The sequence below is a fragment of the Ranitomeya variabilis genome, chromosome 4 (assembly GCF_051348905.1).
Source record: "Ranitomeya variabilis isolate aRanVar5 chromosome 4, aRanVar5.hap1, whole genome shotgun sequence".
In the NCBI taxonomy this organism is placed as follows: domain Eukaryota; kingdom Metazoa; phylum Chordata; class Amphibia; order Anura; family Dendrobatidae; genus Ranitomeya; species Ranitomeya variabilis.
This window is the reverse complement of record NC_135235.1, coordinates 413703016-413729191: the sequence shown is the minus strand read 5'-3', so window position 1 is coordinate 413729191 and position 26176 is coordinate 413703016. Positions and strand designations below refer to the sequence as shown.

The 26176-nt window shown below is 46.3% G+C and overlaps 1 protein-coding gene across 1 annotated transcript in view; it reads right to left on the bottom strand.

Annotated features, from left to right (window-relative positions):
• The window catches only part of LOC143765024 (uncharacterized), a 29540-nt gene extending 6935 nt beyond the window's left edge, over positions 1-22605 (bottom strand). Inside the window, exons 1-6 of the mRNA XM_077251251.1 lie at positions 22436-22605; positions 8896-9045; positions 8587-8766; positions 8385-8508; positions 8204-8301; positions 6047-6137 (exon numbers count right to left, since the gene is read on the bottom strand). Of these exons, the coding sequence (XP_077107366.1) occupies positions 6047-6137; positions 8204-8301; positions 8385-8508; positions 8587-8766; positions 8896-9045; positions 22436-22519 (727 nt within the window). The 5' untranslated portion in view covers positions 22520-22605. The remainder of the gene's footprint in view (positions 1-6046; positions 6138-8203; positions 8302-8384; positions 8509-8586; positions 8767-8895; positions 9046-22435) is intronic.
• Between the last annotated feature and the right edge of the window lie 3571 nt (positions 22606-26176).

Genomic DNA, 26176 nt, shown 5'->3' with positions numbered 1-26176 from the left:
CCACCATATAGTGCCGCCGTTTACTAGCAGCAGGTTCTCCTGCACGGTGGACCCTGGGCTGCGAACGCATCTACTTCAATAAAACATTTATATTTACTCGGTGCGTTCCGCTAGCCCTAATAGATTGTGCAGTTATCAGAATTCCTTAGGATTGAAAACATAATTTATGACATGGAGTGATTCCATGAAACCAGCGCTTGAGCCATGCCAACACATCTCCTGCAGGTGTGAATAAATGTATATTACAGTCATCAGCCACAAACAGTTAGAGATATATCATGGCACAGATGTAATGTTTTTTGTATAGTTTATCAGAATCCTGTTTGAAGTTAGTTGGTTTTAAAAAAAAATTGAAAAGTCAGGATAAAAGGAAACGGTTATTATTGTACAGAAATTCTCAATTGGCCCCACTGCACATTTAATGGTGTTAATCTTAAAAGCGAAGTTTGGCCAGAAAGACTGGACCTGGCCTTGTATAGAGATGAGCGAACATGTTCAGAAAACGTTTGCCTATCTCAAATTTGGCATGAATATATACCTTCGTATTCGTGTTTGCTTTCAAGAGCATTTTTACTCATCGTAAAAGTCGTCAAAAGTCGGTCAGAGTTCGGTAAATAATAGCGTTTCTACTACTGCTTTTGTTATTACTTTGGCTCGGATAGTGGTGATGTATGATGAGCGGGGGGACATGTTTCATGAGGGGAGGAGATGTGTCTAGGTCAAAAGAGAATGTGAAGAGGTTACAGCAGCAGCGGGCGCTTTTTTTTTTTTCCTTCCCTTAAAGGGAATCTGTCACCCCAAAATTCGCCTATAAGCTAAGGTCACCTGCATCAGGAGCTTATCTACAGCATTCTGTAATGCTGTAGATAAGCCCCCAATGTCACCTGAAAGATAAGAAAAACAGGTTATATTATACTCACCCAAGGGCGGTCCCGAAGCGGTCCGGTCCGATGGGCGTCGCGGTCCGGTCCGGGGCCTCCCATCTTCATACGATGATGTCCTCTTCTTTGCTTACTGCCACGGCTCCTGCGCAGGCATATTTTATCTGCTCTGTTGAGGGCAGAGCAAAGTACTGCAGTGCGCAGGCGCCGGGCCACTCTGACCTTTCCCGGCGCCTGCGCACTGCAGTACTTTTTGTGTGTCGGTTCTGGCTACCAGTCTGGGTGCAGAAACCATCCACAACGTCATGACACAAGGTCTTCCGTGATTGGTTGCCGAAGTCGTCCCTGGCCATAGAAAAAGCGGACATCTTGTTTTGCTGGCGCAATATGCTCAGTGTCACAGTGCACAGGTCGCTCCTGCGCAAGTGCTGGTGCAGAAAGCATACTTATCCTGTGTGAAATCGATCTTCCAGCATCGAAGTAGATTGTGCAAAAACTGTGTGGCAGTCTCCGGAAGCCCCATTAGCTACTCCAAAACATTTGTGCTAACCCTGTGTTTCAGTGGCAAATTAGAAGGCCAGATTTCCACTTAAAAATTGTTAGGCCTAATATAGTGCTGCAGTCACTAGGCACGATTAGCTACTCCAAATCATTTGTGCTAAAACTGTGTTTCAGTTTCAAATCAGAAGGCCAGATTTCCACGTAAAATCTTTAGGTATAACAGTGTTGTTCAGGCACACTATCTACGAAAATAAACAGTGATTGTTGATTTAGTGACAAGTAACTGACAGCTGTCGGCTTAAGGTAGTGAAACAGCAAGGTAGAAGAGGAGAAGGCTCATTACAACATGAGTGGGAAAAAGCAAGGTTGTGATGTTCGACGTGTAGATGGGTTAGGTGTTAATGTGAATGAAATCTCAACTAAACAAACACCGTCTCCTCCTATCCAAAGACCACTGACATCTGTTACTGGCCAGCCTACTTGACTCCCTTTCTTTGGCAGTCACAGAGCAGTACGGATTGTAGATGAGTGCCATGTGCTCCACTGGATGGCAAGCACTGCATCAAGTGGCCTCTCCTCCTCTTCCTCCACCTTAACATCACACACAGTACAATCCTCAGAGGTGGCACCCCAATTACTTTTGTTTTCCCTCGCGTCAAATATTTCCAAACGTCCAACTGACTGTGGGGAACCTAAGATGGGCTATTCTGAAGAGCTGTTCACACATTGTATTCCATTTGCATTAGAGGTCTGCTCCGCAGAATCCAGAGGAGGAAAGCATCTGCACTGATGCCCAAAAGTTTTTCATGTTGGATCCATGGCTGGACAAAGTAGGGTCCGAGCAGAATTCAGACCCTTGTCACCAGACGTTAACCACGAAGGGTGGAGGTGATCCTGATGAGACTAAGATACCAGAGGTGCATGTGGACTGTACTGTGGTGTCAGGGCAGGATGAAGAGGAGGGTCTCTCTCAGGGTGAGGAGTGTGAGAACAGAGAGGATGACTATGAGGTTGTAGATCCCAATTGGTGTGAACCCAGAGATACGCAGCTGAGTAGCTCAGCAGAGGAGCTGGAGTAGGTGGAAGATGAGTAGGTTATATTGCAGCTTCCCATACAGACACGAAGTGATGCAACCACGACAAGCACTGCATCCTCAGCCCCAACTCTGGCTGTGGCCAGCACCAGTCGCAAGTACAGTTTGAAGGAGCGGCAAGGGTTGCCTAGCTGGGGCATTTTTTGAGACCGCAAAGGATGACCCAACACATGTTATCTGTCGAATTTGCAAAAAAAAGCTCAGTAGAGGCAAAAATTGCAATAATTTGACAACTACATACATAAACCGGCACATGCGCGATCAACATGCCTTAGTGTGAGAATCTCACTAAAATGCAGACTAGCGTGCCTCGCCAACAACCGGTCATCTCATCAACACCATCTGCTGCTTCTTCCTCTTCCGTCACCATTCCAAGTGTTCTTATACAGGTCTCCGCCAGCAGAAACAACAATTGTTTACCCACCACAGTCGGGGTGAGTGAGAGCCGGTCAGCTGTTAGTAGACATGACTGCTGCTTTTGAGTCACCTAGCACAACAAATCTTTCTCAATCCACCATAACATCTCCACCTGCATCTCAGTCACAGTCCAGCAGTTTGTCCTGTTCTCCGCACTTCGCCCTCTCTAAGCACAACAGCCATGTCTCGGTCTCACAGTTGTGGTCACGTAAAAGAATGTTTCCTCCTACGCATGGCAAAGCTAAGAGCTTGAACTCCACCATCTCCAATCTGTTGGTCACAGAAATGCTGCCTTTCCGCCTGATGGATACAGACTGTTTCCGAAAGTTGATAGCAGTCGCAGTCTCCCAGTACCAGTTGCCCAGTCACATGGGCAGGGGCGTTACGTCTCACTGACTGGGCCCTAGGTGACTCTGGTAGCTGTGGGCAGACGGTCAAGGGGCTGTTTCACAAGTCTTTGAATACCCAAGGTTTGCAGGACAAACTTCTGTAACCGACAGTTTCTCCACTGCTTCTGCCTCCTCCACCTACTCTAGGGCCTCCACCTGTGTCCTAAACCTCTCCCTTAATCAGACACGTGTTCCAACATTGCAGATAGAATCTACCCCACCTCCGTACTGCACAGCCATGGCTCACTGCAATCAAGCAGTGTTTAAATTCATATTGCTTGGAGATTGCAGTCACACAACTCAACAGTTGTGGACAGGTATGCAGGTCGAGTTAGAGCAATTACTGTCTCCACCAAGCTGGAGCCAGGGAATGCCATGTGCAATAACGGTGCAAACCTGGTGGCGGCCCTATGCCGTGGCAACCTCACACACATGCCTTGCATGACTCACATCCTCAACCTGGTGGTACAGAAATTTCTCCGCCACTATCCCAGCATGGATGTGCTGCTGCAGAAAGCACAGTAGCTCTGTGCTCACTTTCGCCGATCGCACCCCGCAGGTGTTTGACTTGCATCGTTACAGAGGTCTTTTGGCCTACCGGTTAACCATTTGATTAGCGATGTTCTGACAAGGTGGAATTCCTCTCTGGAATTCCGCTGCTGCCACAGCCGCTGCAACGAGCTCTGGTGCAGTATGTCCTTTTGTATAGCCTGGGCCAATGCAGTGCGTACGTGGTGTAAATGCCGTTTACGGAGTGGGCACAGGTAGGATCTCTGCACAGTTTTGAAATGGCTGTTAAGATGGTTAGCGCTGACGATGCCGTCATTAGCATAACTATATTCCGGTCATCTACATACTAGAGCACAATTTGAATAGTCTGCGCGAGGACGTGATGGTACCATAAGGAAGCAGAGGAAGATTCAGAATGGATAACAATATCTCAAATTTCCAGACTGTCGTTGCACAGGTGTGTGCCACGGGAGGGTGGCTTACAGCGATCAAGGGGGGCTCTTGGTACCAGACAAACTGTTAGTGAACATGCAGGAGACGAGGGACAAATTTGAGAAGGGCGATCTGATGGACACGCAACAGACAGGAGATGAAGAGGATAATGATACGCTCTCTGTTGTCCATGGTTGGCGGGAGGGGACGAAGGAAGCAATGTTAAGTGTTACCCTGCCACCAACACAGCATGGACATTGATAATGCCATCATTAGCATAACTATATTCCGGTCATCTACATACTAGAGCACAATTTGAATAGTCTGCGCGAGGACGTGATGGTACCATAAGGAAGCAGAGGAAGATTCAGAATGGATAACAATATCTCAAATTTCCAGACAGTTGCACAAGTGTGTGCCACGGGAGGGTGGCTTACAGCGATCAAGGGGGGCTCTTGGTACCAGACAAACTGTTAGTGAACATGCAGGAGACGAGGGACAAATTTGAGAAGGGCGATCTGATGGACACGCAACAGACAGGAGATGAAGAGGATAATGATACGCTCTCTGTTGTCCATGGTTGGCGGGAGGGGACGAAGGAAGCAATCTTAAGTGTTACCCTGCCACCAACACAGCATGGACATTGACCTCAGGGAAGTGCCTGACACATGAGCACCTTCTTGCTGCACTATCTTCAACATGATGCCCGTATTCTTAGGGTTAGAAATAGTGCTGAGTACTGGGTTGCCACTCAGTTAGATCCACGGTATGAGAGTAAATTTAGCCAGATTCTTTCCCCACTGGAAAGGGACGCGTGTATGCTGGAGTATTGAAATACACTTGTAGACAATCTTAAAAGTGGTTTTCCCCCAAAACAGCAGTGAGGCACACCGTGTGCATTCCAGTTGTAGAAATCCAACCTCGGGAATGTCAAGGTGTCATCGCCAAATCACTAGCAGCAGCAGCGTAAGTGGCATAAGCAATTTCTGTGAGTCATTTAACACATTTTGTAGACCAGCCGGTGCACCAGCAGAACAGAGTACAAGTCTGTCACGTTGTGAACAACTGGAGAGCATGGTGTAGGAGTATCTGTAGCTCAATATCAATGTCATCGGGGTAATTTGGACCCTTTTACATTTTGGTCTTCAAAAATGGAAGAGTTGCCTGAGCTTGCATGTCATGCCTTGGAGGTTTTGTCATGCCCCCCAGCTGGTTCTCTCGGAACGTGTCTTTAGCGCTGCTGGTGGTGTCCTGATGGATAATCGCATCCAGATGCCCCCTTGAAGAGTAGACCGCAAAAAACTTTCATTAAAATGAACAAGTCATGGATCTCCGATGACTTTTGCACCCCAGTCGCAGATTGAGCAAACTAGGCAATGGTGTAGTTTTTAGTGTCATGTACTGATCTCGCGTTTTTGCAGTCTGTGCCATCTTTGTGGTGTCTTCTGTGCTTGCATTTGGTACTCCTGCTGATTTTACAAACAATTTTTTGAAATGTTGAGACTCCAAGTTAGGTCTCCATCTGGTGGGTTGCTTGTGGTGGAAGGTATGTCAGAGGCCTATTATAATATTTCTACTCTGAGGAAATTGATGCCACTTTTCCTGGCATCCCTAATTTTGTCTGTTTGGGAAGCTTTTTGTGAACCCTTAAGGTGTTGTCTATGCATTTGGTTTTGCCTCGCATTGAATCTAATTGGGTTACTAGAGATAAAATGTTGATCGCACGATTGTGATACGGACGGACTACATGATCGATAAAGCAGCCACAGCCAGTGACTGGGAAGAATCTGTGATTCCTCTGCATTTAGTGGTTACTACTCACCTAGGTGGTTATCTGTAGGAATCTCCTCTTTACATGGCTCATCACCCCTCACATATGTCTCTGTAGTTTTAATATGGGTCAGACCTTCACCCTGAAACAAATATTATAAAAGTCACAGATGGAGAAGTCACATCTATGATCAGCTCTAATCCTGCCATCTCCACTGTTCCTATTACACAAGTATAAAACATACAGTCATGGCCGAAAGTGTTGGCACCTTGGAAATTGTTCCAGAAAATGAAGTCTTTGTCCCAGAAAATTATTGCAACTACACATGTTTTGGTTAGTTGATTCTGGGGGGACTTCTCAAGAGGTGATGTTGTTAGATGGTTGTATTGGATAATGGGCAAGAGATTGGGGGGAGGGGGAGGGGGGTTGGTTAAGGGGTAAGGGTGTTGTTTAGTAAAATGAAAATGTATTATCAGGTCATGTATCTAAAGTAGGGTATTTGTCTGGAAATGGTATCGGACTGTGTTATTGGCGTTTCATATGCTTTAATAAAAAATACATGATTAAAAAAAAAAACACATGTTTTGGTATACACAAGTTCATTTCTTTTGTGGTTTTTTTGGAACAACACAAAAAAAAGAGAGAAAAAGGCAAATTTGATATAATTTCACACAAACCCCCAAAAATGGGCAGGACAAAATTGTTGGCACCTTTCTAAAATTGCGGGTAAATAACTTTGTTTCAAGCATGTGATGCTCATTTAATCTTACCTGTGGCAAGTAAAAGGTGTGGCCAATATTAAAATTACACCTGAAACTAGATAAAAATGTGAGAAGTTGACATAATCTTTGCATTGTGTGTCTTTGTGTGCCACACTAAATATGGAGAACAGAAGAAGAGAACAGTGTGAGGACTTGAGAATCAAAATTGTTGAAAAATATCAACAATATAAAAGCTACAAATCCATCTCCAGAGATTTTGATGTTCCTTTGTCCATGGTGTGCAACATAAATCAAGAAGTTTACAACCCATGGTGATGTAGCTAATCTCCCTGTACATGGTCAGCAGAGAAAAATTAATGAAAAGTTGCAAAGCAAGACAGTCCGGATGGTGGATAAGCAGCCCCCATCAAGTTCCCAAAAAATTCAAGCTGTCCTGCAGGCTCAAGGTGAATCAGTGTCAGTGAGAACTATCGGTCAACATTTTAATGAAATTAAATGTTAAGGCATGAGACACAGGAGGACCCAACTGCTGAGACAGATACATAAAAAAGCTAGACTGCAGTTTGCCAAAATGTACATGAGTAAGCCAAAATCCTTCTGGGAAAGAGTCTTGTGGATAGATGAGACAAAGGTAGAGCTTTTTGGCAAAGCACATCATTCTACTGTTTGCCACAATCTGAATGGGGCCTACAAAGAAAAGAACACAGTACCTCCAGTGAAATATGGTGGAGGTTCAAAGATGTTTTGGGGTCTCTGCACTGGATTTTTTGACTGTGAGCAAGCCACCGTGGAATCTGAAGATTACCAAATTATTTTGGATTGCAATCTAGTGCCAAGTGTCAGAAAGCTGGGTTGAATCCTAGGTTATAGGTCTTTCAGCAGGACAATGACCCCAAACATACTTCAGCAAGACCCCAGAAATAGATGGAAACAAAGCCCTGGAGAGTTCTGAAGTAGCCAGCTATGAGTTCCAGTCTAAATACAATTTAACACCTGTGGACAGATCTTAAAATTGCTGTTGGGAGAAGGCACCCTTCAAATATTGAGACCTGTAGCAGGTTGCAACAGAATAGTGGTCCAAAACTCCAGTTGAGAGTTGTAAAAAGCTTGTTGATGGTTATAGGAAGTGATTGTTTGCAGTTATTTATTCCAAAGGGTGTACATGCAAATATTAAGTTGAGGGTGCAAACAATTTTGCCCAGCTCATTTTGGGTTTTTTTGTGAGAAATTATATAAAATTTGCCATTTTTTTCTCTTTTTTTTGTGCTGTTTCAATACATACAAAGGAAATAGAAGTGTATATCAAAACGTGTAATTGCAATAATTTTCTGGGAGAAATACTTCATTTTCTGGAACAATTTCAACAGTGCCAACAGTTTCGGCCATAACTTTATAATACAGGTGGATAAACCAAGACTGAGCACAAGACCTTCACAGCCGTTTACATATCATAGTGGACATCTCATGACACCTTCACTCTATCTACCTGATGATCCTGAGGAACATTGGGATTTTCTTGTTTACAGTCCTGTGGAAGAATATGATGGGGACATATCTCTGGTTTTGTCCCCTTACTGGATAGATCTGGAGGAAACACAAACACGGACTGAATTCAATCTTTACATACAGATAATTATAGGGGGTGTCTATTTAGTCCTGTCTATTACCTGGTGATGTGAGGGGCTGAAGAACCTCCATCATGATGTCCTTGAACAGATATTTGTGTCCTTCTAAATACTCCCACTCCTCCATGGACAAATAGATGGTGACATCCTGACACCTTATAGGAACCTGACACATACAATGATACCATCATTCCCCAGATCCCTTCCTCCCTGTATAATGTCCCAGCATTCCCAGCAGTGTCACCTCTCCAGTCAGCAGCTCAATCATCTTGTAGGTGGGCTCTAGGATCTTCTGGTCATTGATGTCCTCATGTAACAGGGGGTAAGGTGAAGGTCCTTTGATTGGGCTTAGTGGTCTTCCCCATCTTTCAGACACAGGGGCCTGACACCGCTCACTAGAGGTCTTCTTCACTATTGTGTAATCCTGGTTATGGAGAGACACATTAATAAATCTCACTACAGACATTTCCAGAGTCCTCACCTCTCCAGCTCTGTCTATGTGTTAGCCTCATAGATAAGAATGATGTAATGAGACATCATCAGAATCTCTCACCTCTCCAGTAAGCCGAGAGAGGATCTCTAGGGTGAGGTGTAATATTTTCTCTGCCATCTTGTCTCTGTCCATATCCATCTTTGATGGGTAAATCAGGAAAATTCTTTTGCATAGAAGATCTTCACTGACAGGATTTGATATTTTAGAGATCTGAAAGAGAAGATGAGTCGATGTAACATCATAAAAATCTGTAATAATACAATTACTGGAGATAATAAGGTAAACATATGAGTAGATTTATTATTTTCCAGTATTTAGTTTTCTTCTTTACATCTACTAATAAAACCTATATATTTTAGGCCACAGACATCAAGCAGTTTCTTCCTCGGACTTGGCAGCTGAATACGTTTCTCATAGACTCATCTTCCATAACGCTAATTCTTGTCTCATTTACCGACTCTGGAATCGCCATTAGCAGGAGATATTCATTACACCTGACATGAGAAATAACTACTTCATGATGAGGATGACATCTTTATCTTTTACTTCAGCTCTAGAAACATATTTGGCCAGAGCTCGTCACTGACTCCATCACCACCGACCGTCTATATCAGTGTTTCCCAAACTCAAGTCCTCACGGACCCCACGGGTCATGTTTTCAGGATTTCCATAGCACAGCACAGGTGAGACAATTCCTGATGCCTTGATGATACTCCCACTACTTGCGAAATACTAAGGAAATCCTGAAAACATGACCCGTGGGGTCCGTGAGGACTGGAGTTTGGGAAACAATGGTCTATATAAATGTTTCCCGTCTTCCCCACACTGTAATCTTCTATCACGTTAGATCTCATGTCTGATTCACACACAGAAGTTTGAGGCTTTTATAAAAGATTTTTTGTTTCCACAAACACCGAGGACAGAAATGATCTGATCCTAAAGTCTCCATGTACAGTGTTTTATGGGGTTTATTTCTGGCCTTAGACTTTCCTACATTACAAGAAAAACACCAGAAAAAAAAACCGAGATTAAAATTAGTGATGAGCGAGTGTACTCGTTGCTCGGGTTTTCCCGAGCATGCTCGGGTGACCTCCGAGTATTTGTTATTGCTTGGAGATTTAGTTTTCATCGCCTCAGTTGCATGATTTACGGCTTCCAGATACGCTGAATACATGTGGGAATTCCCTAACAAACAGGCATTCCACCTACCGTGTTTCCCCGATAGTAAGACACCCCCGATAGTAAGACGTAGTGGGGGTTTTAGCGGGGTCGGCTAATGTAAGACGCACCCCCAAAAGTAAGACATAGTACTGCATGTTGGAAAAATATAAGCCGTACCGATACCTTTTGCTGCATTAACTGCGGGATGCAGACAATTCAGCTAAGGCTTCACTGGTAACCAGGGTAAACATCGGGTTACTAAGCGCAGGGCCGCGTTTAGTTACCCGATGTTTACCCTGGTTACCAGTGTAAATGTAAAAAAAAAAAAAAAAAGTGAGGTGTCATATCTTGTTTTTTCCAGAGGTGATTTTGGAGTTTTTGGGCTGTCAGAAAGATACTGTTGACTTCCATCTCCGAGGGCGCTCCAGTGCAGGCTGCAGTAGGCCGGCTCTGGCGGCGGGTCCATGCGGGGTGGAGTAGATGAAGCTGGCCGCTGCTTGCTACTCCGGAGCGCACAGTCCGTGCGGGGGATGGTGCACCGGGCCAGGGGAGGACAGGACGTGCAGGTATTCACCGCCCCCTGCGCCAACCACAGCGCCGCCCCCGGCCACGAACCCCCCGGAGAAGCTGGAGCATTTGTCGGAGAGCAGCAGCTGGTCATGCCCGAGGTGGCTTCCCTTTCTCATGGTACGGAGCCGCCGCCTTCTCCGCTCTCCTCCTTGTGAGGCGGATTGTACGGCTGTGTGTGCTCGGGCCCCAGCTCCGACCTTCGCGCGTAAACCACATCCCTTCATTCATTGTCAGCTTCCTGGAGCCATTTTTCAGCCGCGGCGGTGGCAGGGAGGTCGGAGCTGGGGCCCGAGCACACACATCCGTACAATCCGCCTCCCCCGGTGCTCGATAGCCCTCCGACGAGCTCACCTCAGCACCTGCTCTAACTGCAGCCCCGGCTATTTGTAGGGTGCAGGCCGGGCAGTGCGGATTACTGGGGTCACAAGGAGGAGAGCGGAGAAGGCGGCGGCTCCGTACCATGAGAAAGGGAAGCCACCTCGGGCACGACCAGCTGCTGCTCCCCGACAAATGCTCCAGCTTCTCCGGGGGGTTCGTGGCCGGGGGCGGCGCTGTGGTTGGCGCAGGGGGCGGCGGATACCTGCACGTCCTGTCCTCCCCCGGCCCGGTGCACCATCCCCCGCACGGACTGTGCGCTCCGGAGCAGCAAGCAGCGGCCAGCTTCATCTACTCCACCCCGCATGGACCCGCCGCCAGAGCCGGCCTACTGCAGCCTGCACTGGAGCGCCCTCGGAGATGGAAGTCAACAGTATCTTTCTGACAGCCCAAAAACTCCAAAATCACCTCTGGAAAAAACAAGATATGACACCTCACTTTTTGTTTTTTACATTTACACTGGTAACCAGGGTAAACATCGGGTTACTAAGCGCGGCCCTGCGCTTAGTAACCCGATGTTTACCCTGGTTACCAGGGGACTTTGCATAGTTGGTCGCTGGAGAGCTGTCTGTGTGACAGCTCTCCAGCGACCACACAGGTTTTTTTTTCAATGTAAGACACCCCCCCGATAGTAAGACATAGTGGGACTTTTGAGTGGTAAAAGAAAGTAAGACGCTGTCTTACTATCGGGGAAACACGGTATGTATTCACCTTTTCTGGAAGCCGTAAATCATGCAACTGAGGCGATGAAAACTATAACGGCCATCCGTCACAATCCGTCACTAATAAAAGTCTATGAGAAAATGCAGGATCTCTGCATCGACGGATTGTGATGGGAGCTGAAAGACGGAAGTGTGAAAGAGGACTAAGGCTACTTTTCACACTAGCGTCGTACGACGCACGACGAATTGCGTCGTTGCGACGTACCGACGCAAGCAGTGAAAGCGCCGCACAACGGGGGCAGCGGAAGCTGTTTTTCAACGCATTCGCTGCCCCATTGTGATGTGCGGGGAGGCGGGGGCGGAAAAGACGGTCACGATGCACCAAAAAACGTTACATGCAACGTTTTTTGGTGGCGACGGACCGACGCAACACGATGCAACCGTCGCACGACGGTTGCGACGTGTGGCAATGCGTAGCACTGCGTTGCTAATGCAAGTCTATGGAGAAAAAACGCATCCTGCAAGCACTTTTGCAGGATGCGTTTTTTCTACAAAACGACGCATAGCGACGTGCAGTGCACGACGCTAGTGTGAAAGTAGCCTAAGAAGGTGTGACAGAGTTCGGCTGCATGCCCTCCTCCCCCAAGTACTCGATAGTATAGGGCGGCCTAGTTACTACGATACTTACATGCCTAATAATGGTGTCTGGGCCTGCAATATAAGAAGGTCTATTAGTCCGGGCCATATGCAGTGTCCAATTATTATTATTTATTATTATAGCGCCATTGATTCCATTGTGCTTTACATGTGAAACTGGTACAGGAGGAGAGAGGACCCTGCACTAGGTGGCTCACAGTCTACAAGGGATGGGTGAGGATACAGTAGGTGAGGGTAGAGCTGATTGTACAGCGGTTTGGTGGAGCGAGGGTTACTGCAGGTTCTACAATTGTCAGTAGCGGTAGGTCTTCAGATTCCTTTTGAAGGTTTCGATGGTAGACAAGAGTCTGATATGTTGTGGTAGGGAGTTCCAGAGTAGGGGGGATGCACGGGAAAAATATTGTATGCAATTGTGGGAAGAGGAGATAAGAGGGGAGTAGAGAAGGAGATCTTTTGAGGATTGGAGGTTACGTGCAGGTAAGTATCAGGAGACGAGGTCACAGATGTATGGAGGCATGTTATGAATGGCTTTGTATGCCATGGTTATGGTTTTGAACTGGAGTTTCTGGGCAATGGGGATCCAGTGAAGGGACTGACAGAGAGGAGAGGCCGAAGAATAGCAGGGGGACAGGCTGATTGGTTGGGCAGCAGAGTTTAGGATAGATTGGAGGGGTGTGAGAGTGTTAGAATCGAGTCCAGAAAGCAGGAGGCTGCAGTAGTCAAGGCGGGAGATACACACTATTGTTTTTGCAGATTCTTGATTAAGGAATGTGCGTATACGGGAAATATTTTTGAGCTGGAGTTGGCAGCAAGTGGAAACGACTTGGACATATGATTTGAATGAGAGATCAGAGTCAAGGATTAACCCCCTGAAGAAGCGAGTATGTGAGACTGGGGAGAGTGAGCAGCCACTGACTTTGATTGATAGGTCTGTTGAGGGGGTTGAGTGAGATGAGGAAAAAATGATGAATTCTGCTTTGTCCATGTTAAGTTTTAGAAATCTAGCAAAGAAGGATGAGATAGCAGACAGACAGACAATAAATTACCTTTTAACGCCACCATACACATTAGACTAAAGTTACATCAACGCACTGAATTTGAGGGTTTGGTCGACTATATAATATATTTGGCGGCCCCCGACAGATGATATCAGGGCAGAGAAAGATCTGGCATCCTGAATTTCAGAGGCTAATCCGTTTGTCCTTCCTGTAGATCAGGGGTGGGGACTCTTTTTTTCTGCCAAGGGCCATTTGGATATTTATACCATCCTTCAGGGGCCATAGAAACTCTGCCCACAAAGTACATCCTGACTCTGGCACTGGTGTAAGGACGTAATCTTTCATTGCATGCCCTTCAGTGTTCAGTAGTGAACACTGCATGTGAGTGCTAACAGAGCAAGAAGAAATTAATGAGCTGGTTGTAATCAAAATACACTTCCCAGCCCAAGAATGTGGTCCCTTAGAATCTGCTCGGGGGCCTGATAAAAGGTTATCGAGGGCCATAAATGGCCCTACCCCTGCTGTAGATAATCCTCCACTAGAGGAGTCTGGAAGCAACGGTCTCATATAGACCACAGGAGAGCTGGAATATTTGTGTGTATAGGGGAGTCGGGAGAGATAGCAGTCTGCCAAATGATCGTTCAGGGAAACACTTATCTCATGTGTATGGGGCCGTTAGTGTTACACTGACAGGCAGTGATGATACACGGCACTACAGTAGTACAGTGCATCTCCGAAGCAATCAGGCATGTATGTTTTATGATCCCACTAATCAGAGGTGTTTAAAAAAGTTTAAAAAAAAAATGTAAAGTGAAAAAAAATATCACAGTTTTAGCAACAAGAAATATCCGTCACTATATGGAAAACAGAGTTACAGTTAGGTCACGTCCATAACAACTTTATTATACTCTATTATCCTATAAACAGTGGTGTAGATAGAAATCACAGGTCCCACAGTAATAGCTGTAACAGGGTCTCCTGACCTCAAAAGGAAAAACAAAATAGTCAAATCTCCAGAATCCCCAGACCGCACCCTGCCGCTGTACTTGGCAGGCCCAGACAAGATTGTATGGAGATGAATGAGGGAGAACAAAGTCCGAAAATAAACTTTTCTTTACTTAACAAAAACTTGATGAGAAGTATATAAGATAGCAGGCACAACACTTTATGAATGCTGCTTCTGCATTATGCAGAGTCAGGAACTTTCCGGTTACATGTGGCAGTACATAACTGTTATTACAAGCTGCAACACTCCAGAAAATCATTATGGGAAGGCCCATGATTCCCTATGGGGACCATAAGAGTCAAGATGTGTCGCTACAGCCCCTGAGAGATACTACTCAACCAACCCCATTCCCGAGTTGCGCTGCTCCAGTCTGTACAGTGTGAGTACTGAGGCTCCATACTACAGGTGTGATGTAGTGACGTCATTGTACCTGCAGTGCACAGTGTCTCAGACTCACGAGCAAAGGCTGATTGGTGGATCAGGAGCTTTCGCCTACCTCATTCACTATTATAAGCAATGGTTTCACCATTATGGGAATGTGGATATCGCTGAAATTGTGTTGATGGGGAAGAAGAGGCCAGTATAATAATAATAATAATGTTTATTTATATTGCGCCAACATATTCCACAGCACTTTACAATTAAGCGGGGACATGTACAGACAATAAATTCAATACAAGTTAAGACAATTTAAACAGTGACATTAGGGGTGAGGTCCCTGCTCGCAAGCTTACAATCTACAATGGATGAAAATTAGTTGAAAATCGTTTGAATTTGCTCAATAATACTCTGAAGATTTTTCATAAACTCATCTGCCTCCCCTTCTAAAACTGACTGCCTCTGGCTGATAGATTTTCTGAGCTTTTTTTTTTTTCATATATAGTGTCACCACAGATTTAAGTTCATGTCGATGCCAGAGCAAAACAAGACTGGTGTCATTAGTTTTTACTTTTTATTGACCAAAATAATGGTCCATCCTATTCTGCATGGTGTGAACACTGTGTCTCCACGTGGGCTGCCGCTATGGATGATATGCCCCTGTCTATCCAACTATTGTGTGGAAAATATCTCATAAGTCCTGGGATCATGGGATCATTAGTATTTGCACCAAGAATGGGCTAAGTGAGTATTTATTAATTAGCCATGGGGTAGTTGGCGTGGTAGAAGGTACCATATTGTGTGTGTAGGGGACAGTACTGTGGGAACATTAGATAGTGGGGGATAGCAGTCCTGTGGGAACACTGTCCTGTGTGGGGGGATGATGCTACTGTGGGATCATTATACTGTGCATTGGAGGTATGGCGGTACTGTGAAAACAATATGCTGTAGCTGGCCTCCTGTTGCTCTGGTTAGTTATTTTGTTTTGTCGCGCTGTGACAAATGTCTGTCATATGTTCAGCCGGGCTCCCTCTATGGTCATTGTGTGGCACCCCTGGAGTCCGGTTGCCACAATGGCATTGCCTTCCTCACGGGGGGGGGGGGGGGGGGGAGGTGATGTTATGCCTGGAAATAAGGAGGGATCCCCTTGGCAGGTAACACAATCATACAACACCTTCCTGACTCCAGACCAGAAGGGGGAGCTCTAAACCCTGTTTCTGGGGAATTTCCCTATAAGTTCTGGTCTGGAGACGTGGTTAGTGAGTGAAGTGTGAGATAGTGAAGGGAGAGGAAGGATGTGAGGAGAGAGACTGGGAGTGGAGCTGTGACTGAGCTCTTCCCAGGATAAAGCGCAAAAGGAACTGGACACAGGAGTCCGTGGTTGCTAAAGGCCCAGTAACTAGATCCGGAGGTCAGGAGATTGTAGGTCTCCTGGCCCATCTGACACCTGGAGGCACCAGAGCAGGTCAGGAGCCTGGGGCTGCCAGTGAGAATACAGTGCCCATGAAAGGCTCATGCTGTCAACCATACAGGTTAGGAGTAACAGATACTGAGAGGAACTTGTGTAAAGCTTCCGGCAGCAAGGGACAGTGAATACAGCGCAAAAGGAAGGCCTCCGAACCCACCTGGTGAGTCGCCCGTCAGGGCAGTGGGGTACTCTGTACCGGTTCCGGTCTCAATTAAAGGGGTGGTCATGGTGGAAGTGACCCGGTCTGTGGCCATAGGCGCCCAAGTAAAAGGCACGGTCTTTAAAGGGGTTGTGAAAATAGTGAGAGTTCGTGATGCCACCTGTGGTTCTCAGTCAGAGGTGACCGACATTGCTTAAAGTGGTCCTCTGTGGGCGATGGTGTTCCAGTAAAGATGGTGTCACTTCCCACTGGTGAAGCGGTGTCCCCAGGGCTCCCGGTGTATTTGGCAGGGATGGTGAATTCCGGCAAATAAATGGAGGACACAGGGTTGCAATCTTTACCTGGTTTACTAATGTTAAGCAGCCTCATTCCAGGGTACCGGCAACAGGTGTGGATGGAGTCCAGGCAGCCTGAAAACAAGTAGAAATCCCCTTGACAGGTCAGTTTGGGAGCCTTCCACTATGCGCTGGTCTGTAGTCCCTTGCTGCCTGTTGCTGTCTAACAAGGTTCTCTTTCTTCCCCTGTCCAGGGACAGTACCTGCACGGCAGGCAACTTGAGCCATCTCTTTGGGGTCTCTGTCCACGTTGACTCCGGACTCTGATTGCTGCTGTACCTCAAGTATTATGTGGGCAAGTCCCTTTTAGTTTCCTGCCCTCCGGTTCTGCCGTGGGACCTGTAGTTCCTCACATCCTCAGGCTCCCGGTGCCCGGTTTCTGTGCTCAGCTTAGAAAGGCCCAGTCGCAGCCCTTTTATAGCTCCTAAGTCCTTCTGTGCTCCTTCACTGTCAGCTACCAACTGTCAACTGTCTAGCAACTGCCTAGCAACTGACTCCTCCTCCCGACCAGAGAACGCAGCTCCCCTCAAGTCGGATGTAGAGCTCCCCCTTCTGGCCTGGAGTCAGAATGTGTTGCATGTAAGGTTACCTGCCAAAGGGATTCCTCCTGTCTCCAGGCATGGCATTACCCTCCCAGAGAGGAAGGCAATACCACTATGGTACCTGAACTCCTGGGGTGCCTAGGTGGATCCCAAGTTACTCCCAGGCCACCCGAACCCCATCCACACCTGTAACTTGTGCCCCAGACTGCACCTGCAATTCACCAGTAAAAGGTAAAGGAAACTGCAATCCCTGTGTCCTCCAATTATTTCCTGTACCCTCAGTTCTGCACCCCACCAATTATGATCCCTTACCAACTGCACCGGTAGCCCTGGGGCCCCGCTCCACCTGTGGGGAGCAGAGCCATCCTTGCTGCGTTACCATCTGCCCCAGCGGTCCCTTTAAGCAGCGTCGGCCATTCTGGTTGAAAACCACAGGTGGCATCATGAATTGTCCCCCATAGACTTTATTTTCCACTTCCCTTCTGTCATACCGCTGCCGCTTTCGTTTTTTCTATAGAATCCTCACAGTATCATCAGGCCATGGACCCCGCTGGTGTCTCTGCTACTCAAAAGGAATTACTTTGTTTACGGGAGAACCAGACTAAGATCTTGTCCTTTCTAAAAAACATGGAGTCTCGTCTCGCAGTCTACTGATCCTGGTAACACTTCTCAGTTGGCTACCCTTCAGCAGGAGCTTAGCCAACAGCGGGACACTCAGTCTCATATTTTGAATTATATGGCCTCTGTGGATAACCGGCTTCTCTCTCTCCAGAATGCCGCCTCTACTCCTATCCAGGCGCCCGCTCTGTAACCCTCGCCCCATCTAGCCAGGCCCCCTTGGTATGGTGGGGATCCTAAATTATATCGCAGGTTTCTTAACCAGTGTCAATTACATTTTGAATTGTCTCCGCTACTATACCCTACCGATCGAGCTAAGGTAGCTTTTGTGGTTTCCCATTTGGAGGGTGAGGCTTTGGCCTGGGTGAATCCCCTCTGGGAGCGAGACGATCCTTTGGTCTCCCAACTCATTCCCTTCTTAGATACCTTCCGCAAGGTATTTGATGAACCCGGCCGTCTGGTCTCTACCACAGAGTCCCTCTTCAACCTCCACCAGGGTACTCTTTCCGTAGGTCAGTACGCTATCCGTTTCCGTACGCTGTCCTCAGATCTAGGTTGGAACAATGAGGCTTTGGTTGGAGCGTTTTGGCGAGGTCTATCGTCCCGGATTAAGGATGAGCTGGCAGGGCGAGACACGCCCACTTCTTTGGATGATGTTATTTCCTTGGCGACTCGCATAGATTTGCGCTTCCAGGAGCGTTCTCGCGAATTGGTCAGAGAGAGAAGACCTCTTCGTTTGTCCTCTGCTACACGTGGTGCTTCTTTCTCCCAAACCGCTTCAGTTTCTTCTCCTTCTCCTCCTGAGCCCATGCAGGTAGATCGCCTCAAGTCCGCCGAACAATGCCACAAGGAGAGACTCGCACATGGTCTTTGCTTTTATTGCGGCAGTGCCTCTCATCTTCTGCACTCCTGTCCCCAGAAGCCGGGAAACACCTCCGCCTAGGACAGGTAAGAGAGGCCACCCTAGGTAGCTATGATTCCTCTCCACCTCTGATTCTGTCTGTTTTATTGCACTTGGGTTCCAGTCGCTTCTCTCTGGAGGCTTATGTTGATTCGGGTGCGGCTGGGAATTTTGTTCAACTAGAGCTTGCTAGTAGACTTGGGATTCCTGTCAGACCCTTGGAGACTCCTAGGTAAATAGCTTCTGTCGATGGTCAGCCTTTGCGGGAGTCCATCAACTTGGTCACAGAGGAAGTTGAACTTCAAATTGGAGCTCTACATCGAGAGAAGTTGGCTTTTTATGTTCTGCCCTCTCTGTCTCATTCGTTTCTTTTGGGACTTCCCTGGCTAAGGAATCACGAGCCTACTCTGGACTGGCGTACTGGAGACGTTCTACGTTGGGGACAGTCTTGTCTGAATAGGTGCCTGCTTTCCGTCAAGCCTGCAAGTCCCTCTCAGCCAGCTCCGGAATCAGCGAACCTACCTTCGGCTTATTACTCTTTTTTGGACGACTTTGACAAGAAGGAGGAGGAGATTCTACCACCGCATCGCCCATGATTGTCCGATTGACCTTGTTCCTGGTTCTACTCCTCCCAGAGGTCGTATCTACCCTCTGTCTCCTACCGACACTCAAGCCATGTCAGAATATGTCCAAGAGAACTTGGCCAGAGGCTTTATTCGGAAATCCTCCTCACCTGCAGGAGCTGGCTTTTTCTTCGTCAAGAAGAAGGATGGTTCTCTTCGTCCCTGCATTGACTACCGTGGCCTCAATAATATCACAAATAAAAACAAGTATCCACTTCCTCTCATTCCTGAACTCTTCGATCATCTGCGAGGAGCACGAATCTTCACTAAACTGGATCTCAGAGGGGCCGATAATTTGATCCGTATCCCCTCGGGAGACGAGTGGAAGACTGCCTTTAACACCAGAGAGGGTCATTACGAGTATTTTGTTATGCCCTTCGGTTTTTGCAATGCACCCGCAGTCTTGCAAGAGTTGGTGAATGATATTTTTCGGGATCTACTCTACACCTGTGTAGTGGTGTACTTGGACGATATTATTTTGTTTTCACCAGATCTGCCTTCTCATAGGAGAGATGTTCGGCAATTACTTCTGCGTCTAAGAGAGAATCGTCTGTACGCAAAACTTGAGAAGTGCGCCTTTGAACAGTCGTCTCTGCCATTCTTGGGTTTTGTCATCTCTGATGCTAGTTTACGTATGGATCCGGGAAAGGTTTCTGCCGTGCTCAACTGGCCGCGTCCGTTTGGGGTGAAGGCAATTCAGCGATTTCTAGGATTCGCGAATTACTATCGGCAGTTTATTCCTCACTTTTCTTCGTTGTCTGCTCCCATCTCCTCTTTGATACCAAAGGGTGCTAACCCTCACCATTGGCCAGCAGAGGCCAAAGAGGCTTCCAGTCTCTCAAACAAGCATTTACTTCTGCTCCTATACTCCACCGCCCTGAAGCTAATAAACCCTTCGTCCTTGAATTTGATGCCTCTGCTATCGGAGCCGGAGCTGTGCTTTCTCAGAGGTCCTCTTCTGGTCGCCTTGCTCCCTGTGGCTCCTTCTCCAAGATCTTCTCCTCTTCTGAAAAGAAGTATTCTATCGGCGACAGAGAACTTTTGGCCATCAGATTGGCACTGGAGGAATGGAGGTATTTGTTGGTGGGAGCTTTACATCCCTTTGTAATCTATACGGACCATAAAAATTTGGCATACATTCGTTCTGCGCACAGACTAAATCCCCGTCAGGCCAGGTGGGCCTTGTTCTTCGCTCGGTTCGACTTTGAGCTTCACTTCCAGCCTGATAATAAAAACTTCAAGGCCGACGCTCTCTCCAGGTCCTTCTCATTTCATTGCCCTACCTGGTTTACCTTCAGCTCCTGAATTGGGGAAAATTTTTGTCCATCATATTTTTCGTATTCATGGTCTACCTCAACATATTGTTTCTGATCGAGGAGTCCAGTTCACCGCTCGATTCTGGAGATCTCTTTGTAAGTCGATGAACATCTCGCTTGACTTCTCTTCGGCCTACCATCCGCAGACCAACGGCCAAGTGGAGCATACTAATCAGATTTTGGTGACTTATCTCCGTCATTTCACCAATGCTCATCATGATGATTGGTCTGACTTACTACCGTGGGCCGAATTTGCCTATAATAACCATACCAGCGAAGCTTCTACCAAGTCTCCATTTTTTATCGTCTATGGTCACCATCCTGGTTTTCCTCTACCGGTTCCTCCTGTCTCTGCTGTGCCAGCGGCTGATCTTCTGTCTACAGAGTTCTCCAGGGTCTGGCAGGAGACCAAGTCCGCTCTCGAATTAGCTCAGCAGAGGATGAAAAGACTTGCGGATAAAAGGTGTCTCGATTCTCCTGTATATCATCCTGGGGATAAGGTCTGGCTTTCTTCTAAATTTATCCATCTTAAAATTCCTTCGAATAAGCTGGGTCCTCGCTACATTGGTCCTTTTGAGGATTTGACTCGCATTAATAATGTTTCTTACAAGCTTAAGTTACCTGCCTCTCTTCATATTCCTAATTCCTTTCATGTGTCTCTTCTTAAGCCAGTGGTTTTTAATCAGTTTCATACCTCGACTTTCTGTTCGCCCTCGCCTATTTCTGCGGATGATGTCTTTGAGGTTAAGGACATTCTGGCCACGAAAAAACTTAGAGGAGGAACTTTGTTTTTGGTCGACTGGAAGGGTTTCGGTCCTGAGGAGAGGTACTGGGAGCCTCTGGCAAACATTCAGGCTCCTCGAACTTTAGCTAGGTTCCTTTCTAGCCTTAAAAAAGGGGGGCGTAAAGACGCGGATACTGTCATGCCGCTGCCACTTCCCGCGCCCTGTCATACTCACGTGTCCTCGGCGTCCCGGCGCATCTCCTCAGCTGCAGAAAATTTTCCTCTGCGCTCGCTCCCGGCTTCTGTTGCTTGTCAGGTGCGCGCGCACGCCAGGTTCAGTACTGCGCGCGCCCACTTCTAAACTCTCTTCTGGCACTTTCTTCCTGTCCTCTCTATCACCTTGGAGGACTCCCACCCGGAAGTACCGCGCAGCGCTCCTTTATTAATCGGCTCCTTCCTCTCCCTTGTGCCTGATGATCATTTGTGATTCCAAGTGTTCTTGGCCGCACGTTTACCTTGTTGTTACCTTGCTTCCTGACTTGGTTGTTTTCCTTGCTCTCCTGAGATCCAGTCCTGTGTCTCCTTATCCTGTGTTGGATGCCCAGGGCCACCGACCGGGTCACCTCCTCCGTGACAACCCATTTAAGTACCGCCGGACCCAGCCCGAGTACCCCATGGTCCTATCGAGTGCTCCAATTGCCATATACAGTTGTGCTCAAAAGTTTACATACCCCAAAATAATTTTTGCTTTCTTGGCCTTTTTTCAGAGAATATGAACGATAGCACCAAAAATTTTTCTCCACTCATGGTTAGTGGTTGGGTGAAGCCATTTATTGTCAAACTACTGTGTTTTCTCTTTTTAAATCATAATGACAATAAATGTTTATAAAATCCGCTCCACAGCTTTTGCCAATGCCATCTTAGGATGCATGGTTGGCTGTTATTTTTTCTACCCATTGGGACTGCTGTGGAACGTCCCACAGTCCTGCGTCCCCTATTGCTATCAATGGAGTGACATTAATGAACAGTAACTGCCAGTTGGATCTGTATCTGGGTATGTTCACACATTGTGATCTGTTGTGGAAATGATGCAGCAAAGTCCTCACCAGTAGACCAGCACTAAGTCGTTCAGATCTTGCTGACAATTTTTCTGTCTTCAGCAGCATCTTTAAAAAAACAAAACAAAACATGATATTCGCTTATGCAACCAGACTTAATAAACACAGCTCAAGAAATGTAACAATTGTCAGAGGAGAAGCATCAGGGTCTGCTCCAGGTTTTCAAGTGCCCCGGGCAAAAGAGCCTCAGTGAGCACCTTTAACACATACCACGATTCACAGATACGTCAGAGAAATATAGGTATCTTGCAATGCCAAAGATTTCACTTACCGTACTTCTTACATTACATGAGTGACTTCTATTGTAAATTATACAATAGCTCAGAAACCAGCGAATCCATATAGTATTATGGGCACCACATAGTCCTCCATACAGTATTATGAGCACCACATAATCCTACATACAGTATAATGAACCCCATATATTGCTCCATTCAGTATAATGAGCTCCATACATTATGCCTACAGTATACTGAGCCCCATATATTGCATCATACAGTATAATGAGCCCCATATATTGCTCCATACAGTATGAGTCCCATATATTGCTCCGTATAGAATAATGAGCTCCATATGGCGCTCCATACAGAATAATGGACCCCATATATTGCTCCATACAGAATAATGGGCTCCATATAATGCTCCATACAGCACGAGACCCATACAGGTCCTTCTCAAAAAATTAGCATATAGTGTTAAATTTCATTATTTACCATAATGTAATGATTACAATTAAACTTTCATATATTATAGATTCATTATCCACCAACTGAAATTTGTCAGGTCTTTTATTGTTTTAATACTGATGATTTTGGCATACAACTCCTGATAACCCAAAAAACCTGTCTCAATAAATTAGCATATTTCACCCGTCCAATCAAATAAAAGTGCTTTTTAATAACAAACAAAAAAACCATCAAATAATAATGTTCAGTTATGCACTCAATACTTGGTCGGGAATCCTTTGGCAGAAATGACTGCTTCAATGCGGCGTGGCATGGAGGCAATCAGCCTGTGACACTGCTGAGATGTTATGGAGGCCCAGGATGCTTCAATAGCGGCCTTAAGCTCATCCAGAGTGTTGGGTCTTGCGTCTCTCAACTTTCTCTTCACAATATCCCACAGATTCTCTATGGGGTTCAGGTCAGGAGAGTTGGCAGGCCAATTGAGCACAGTAATACCATGGTCAGTAAACCATTTACCAGTGGTTTTGGCACTGTGAGCAGGTGCCAGGTCGTGCTGAAAAATGAAATCTTCATCTCCATAAAGCATTTCAGCCGATGGAAGCATGAAGTGCTCCAAAATCTCCTGATAGCTAGCTGCATTGACCCTGCCCTTGATGAAACACAGTGGACCAACACCAGCAGCTGACATGGCACCCCACACCATCACTGACTGTGGGTACTTGACACTGGACTTCAGGCATTTTGGCATTTCCTTCTCCCCAGTCTTCCTCCAGACTCCGGCACCTTGATTTCCGAATGACATGCAAAATTTGCTTTCATCAGAAAAAAGTACTTGGGACCACTTAGCAACAGTCCAGTGCTGCTTCTCTGTAGCGCAGGTCAGGCGCTTCTGCCGCTGTTTATGGTTCAAAAGTGGCTTTACCTGGGGAATGCGGCACCTGTAGCCCATTTCCTGCACACGCCTGTGCACGGTGGCTCTGGATGTTTCCACACCAGACTCAGTCCACTGCTTCCTCAGGTTCCCCAAGGTCTGGAATCGGTCCTTCTCCACAATCTTCCTCAGGGTCCGGTCACCTCTTCTCGTTGTACAGTGTTTTCTGCCACATTGTTTCCTTCCAACAGACTTACCATTGAGGTGCCTTGATACAGCACTCTGGGAACAGCCTATTTGTTGAGAAATTTCTTTCTGGGTCTTACCCTCTTGCTTGAGGGTGTCAATGATGGCCTTCTTGACATCTGTCAGGTCGCTAGTCTTACCCATGATGGGGGTTTTGAGTAATGAACCAGGCAGGGAGTTTTTAAAAGCCTCAGGTATCTTTTGCATGTGTTTAGAGTTAATTAGTTGATTCAGAAGATTAGGGTAATAGGTCGTTTAGAGAACCTTTTCTTGATATGCTAATTTATTGAGACAGGTTTTTTGGGTTATCAGGAGTTGTATGCCAAAATCATCAGTATTAAAACAATAAAAGACCTGACAAATTTCAGTTGGTGGATAATGAATCTATAATATATGAAAGTTTAATTGTAATCATTACATTATGGTAAATAATGAAATTTAACACTATATGCTAATTTTTTGAGAAGGACCTGTATATTGTTCCATACAGAATAACGGGCCCCATATAGCGCTCAATAGAGAATAATGGACCCTATATATTGCGCCATACAGAATAATGGACCCCATATATTGCTCCATACAGAATAATGGGCCCCATATATTGCTCCATACAGAATAATGGGCCTCATATAATGCGCCATACAGAATAATGGGCCTCATATAATGCTCCATACATAAAAAATAAATAATGAAATACTTACCTATCCTTGTTCCCTTATGCCACTACTCCTGTCTCATCACCGTCTTCTCTCTGCGCTGCTCAGCAGAGGGCGCGCTGTAGTGACAAAATCACGCCCTTTGACCTGAGACGTCAGAGAGTCAGATGACACGAAAGAGACCGGGCAGCGGAGAACAAGGGGAGGTATTTCAAACATTTTAAAGCACGATGAGGGGGGCGTGAACCATAACGTGCTGGTGTCACTGAGGCGACTTGGACTCCCCGCTTGCTCAAGGCCCCAGTACTTTCCCGGGTGCGCCGGGTTACGACACCGACCCTGAGCAGCATTGTAAACAATCATATGTCACTCAGCCACTGGGCAGGGCTGTGACATGAGAAATAATGTAATCTCCCTGCTGACTGAGCACAACAGGGTTTTTTTCTCTCCAGCCTCAGTCCTGTGTGCTCTGTCCGTCACCATTCCTGTTGTAACGTCGTCAGGCTGACTGAACAGAACGGGAATACAATTAAGCGTAGATGAGGCGGAAGGAGGAGAAAACAACCCTGTTGCTCAGAAAGCAAGGGGATTTATTTTTTTCTCATGTTACAGCCCTGCTCTGCAGCTGAGTGAGGTTTGTTTGTTCATGATGCTGCTTCTCTGACAGTTGAGACACTTGTCAAGGTGCGTTTCTTCAGTCTGCAACCCACCCTGACATGTGACTCGGATGTGCTGCACTTTGAAATATGTGACAAAGGTCATTTTGTCACATTCCCAGAGAACCCTTTAATGAAGATAATGTAAAATAGTCAGTTTTATTGTTTTGGCATATTTGAACGCTATATCACCCCATGCATAAAAAGAACAAAGACCTAGTCTGAAAGCTGCTATTAGACATCTACTGATCATTAACCCCGATAACCTTATTCGGTGTACCCCTAATAGGGAGCCGAACTGAAGAGATCCAGAAATGAATACAATTCCAAAAAGCTTTATTGTGAAGATATAAATAATAGTGCAAAAAAGTGCACAAGCACCCTAACATAAGGTGGGAGGCTGAGTGATAATGTATAGTATAAATACAACAAAAGTAAAACACACTGCAGAGTAGTAAATGTATTCCTATATATTGCCTGGTGAACTACTAGCTGCCTCAGCATGCATAGAGTACAATAGTATTACATATACACGTGTAACCAGAAACAACAATGATAACTACCTGCAGCAGACCCAGCGTCCCACCTCACCCCAAAGCACGTTTCGCAACCAG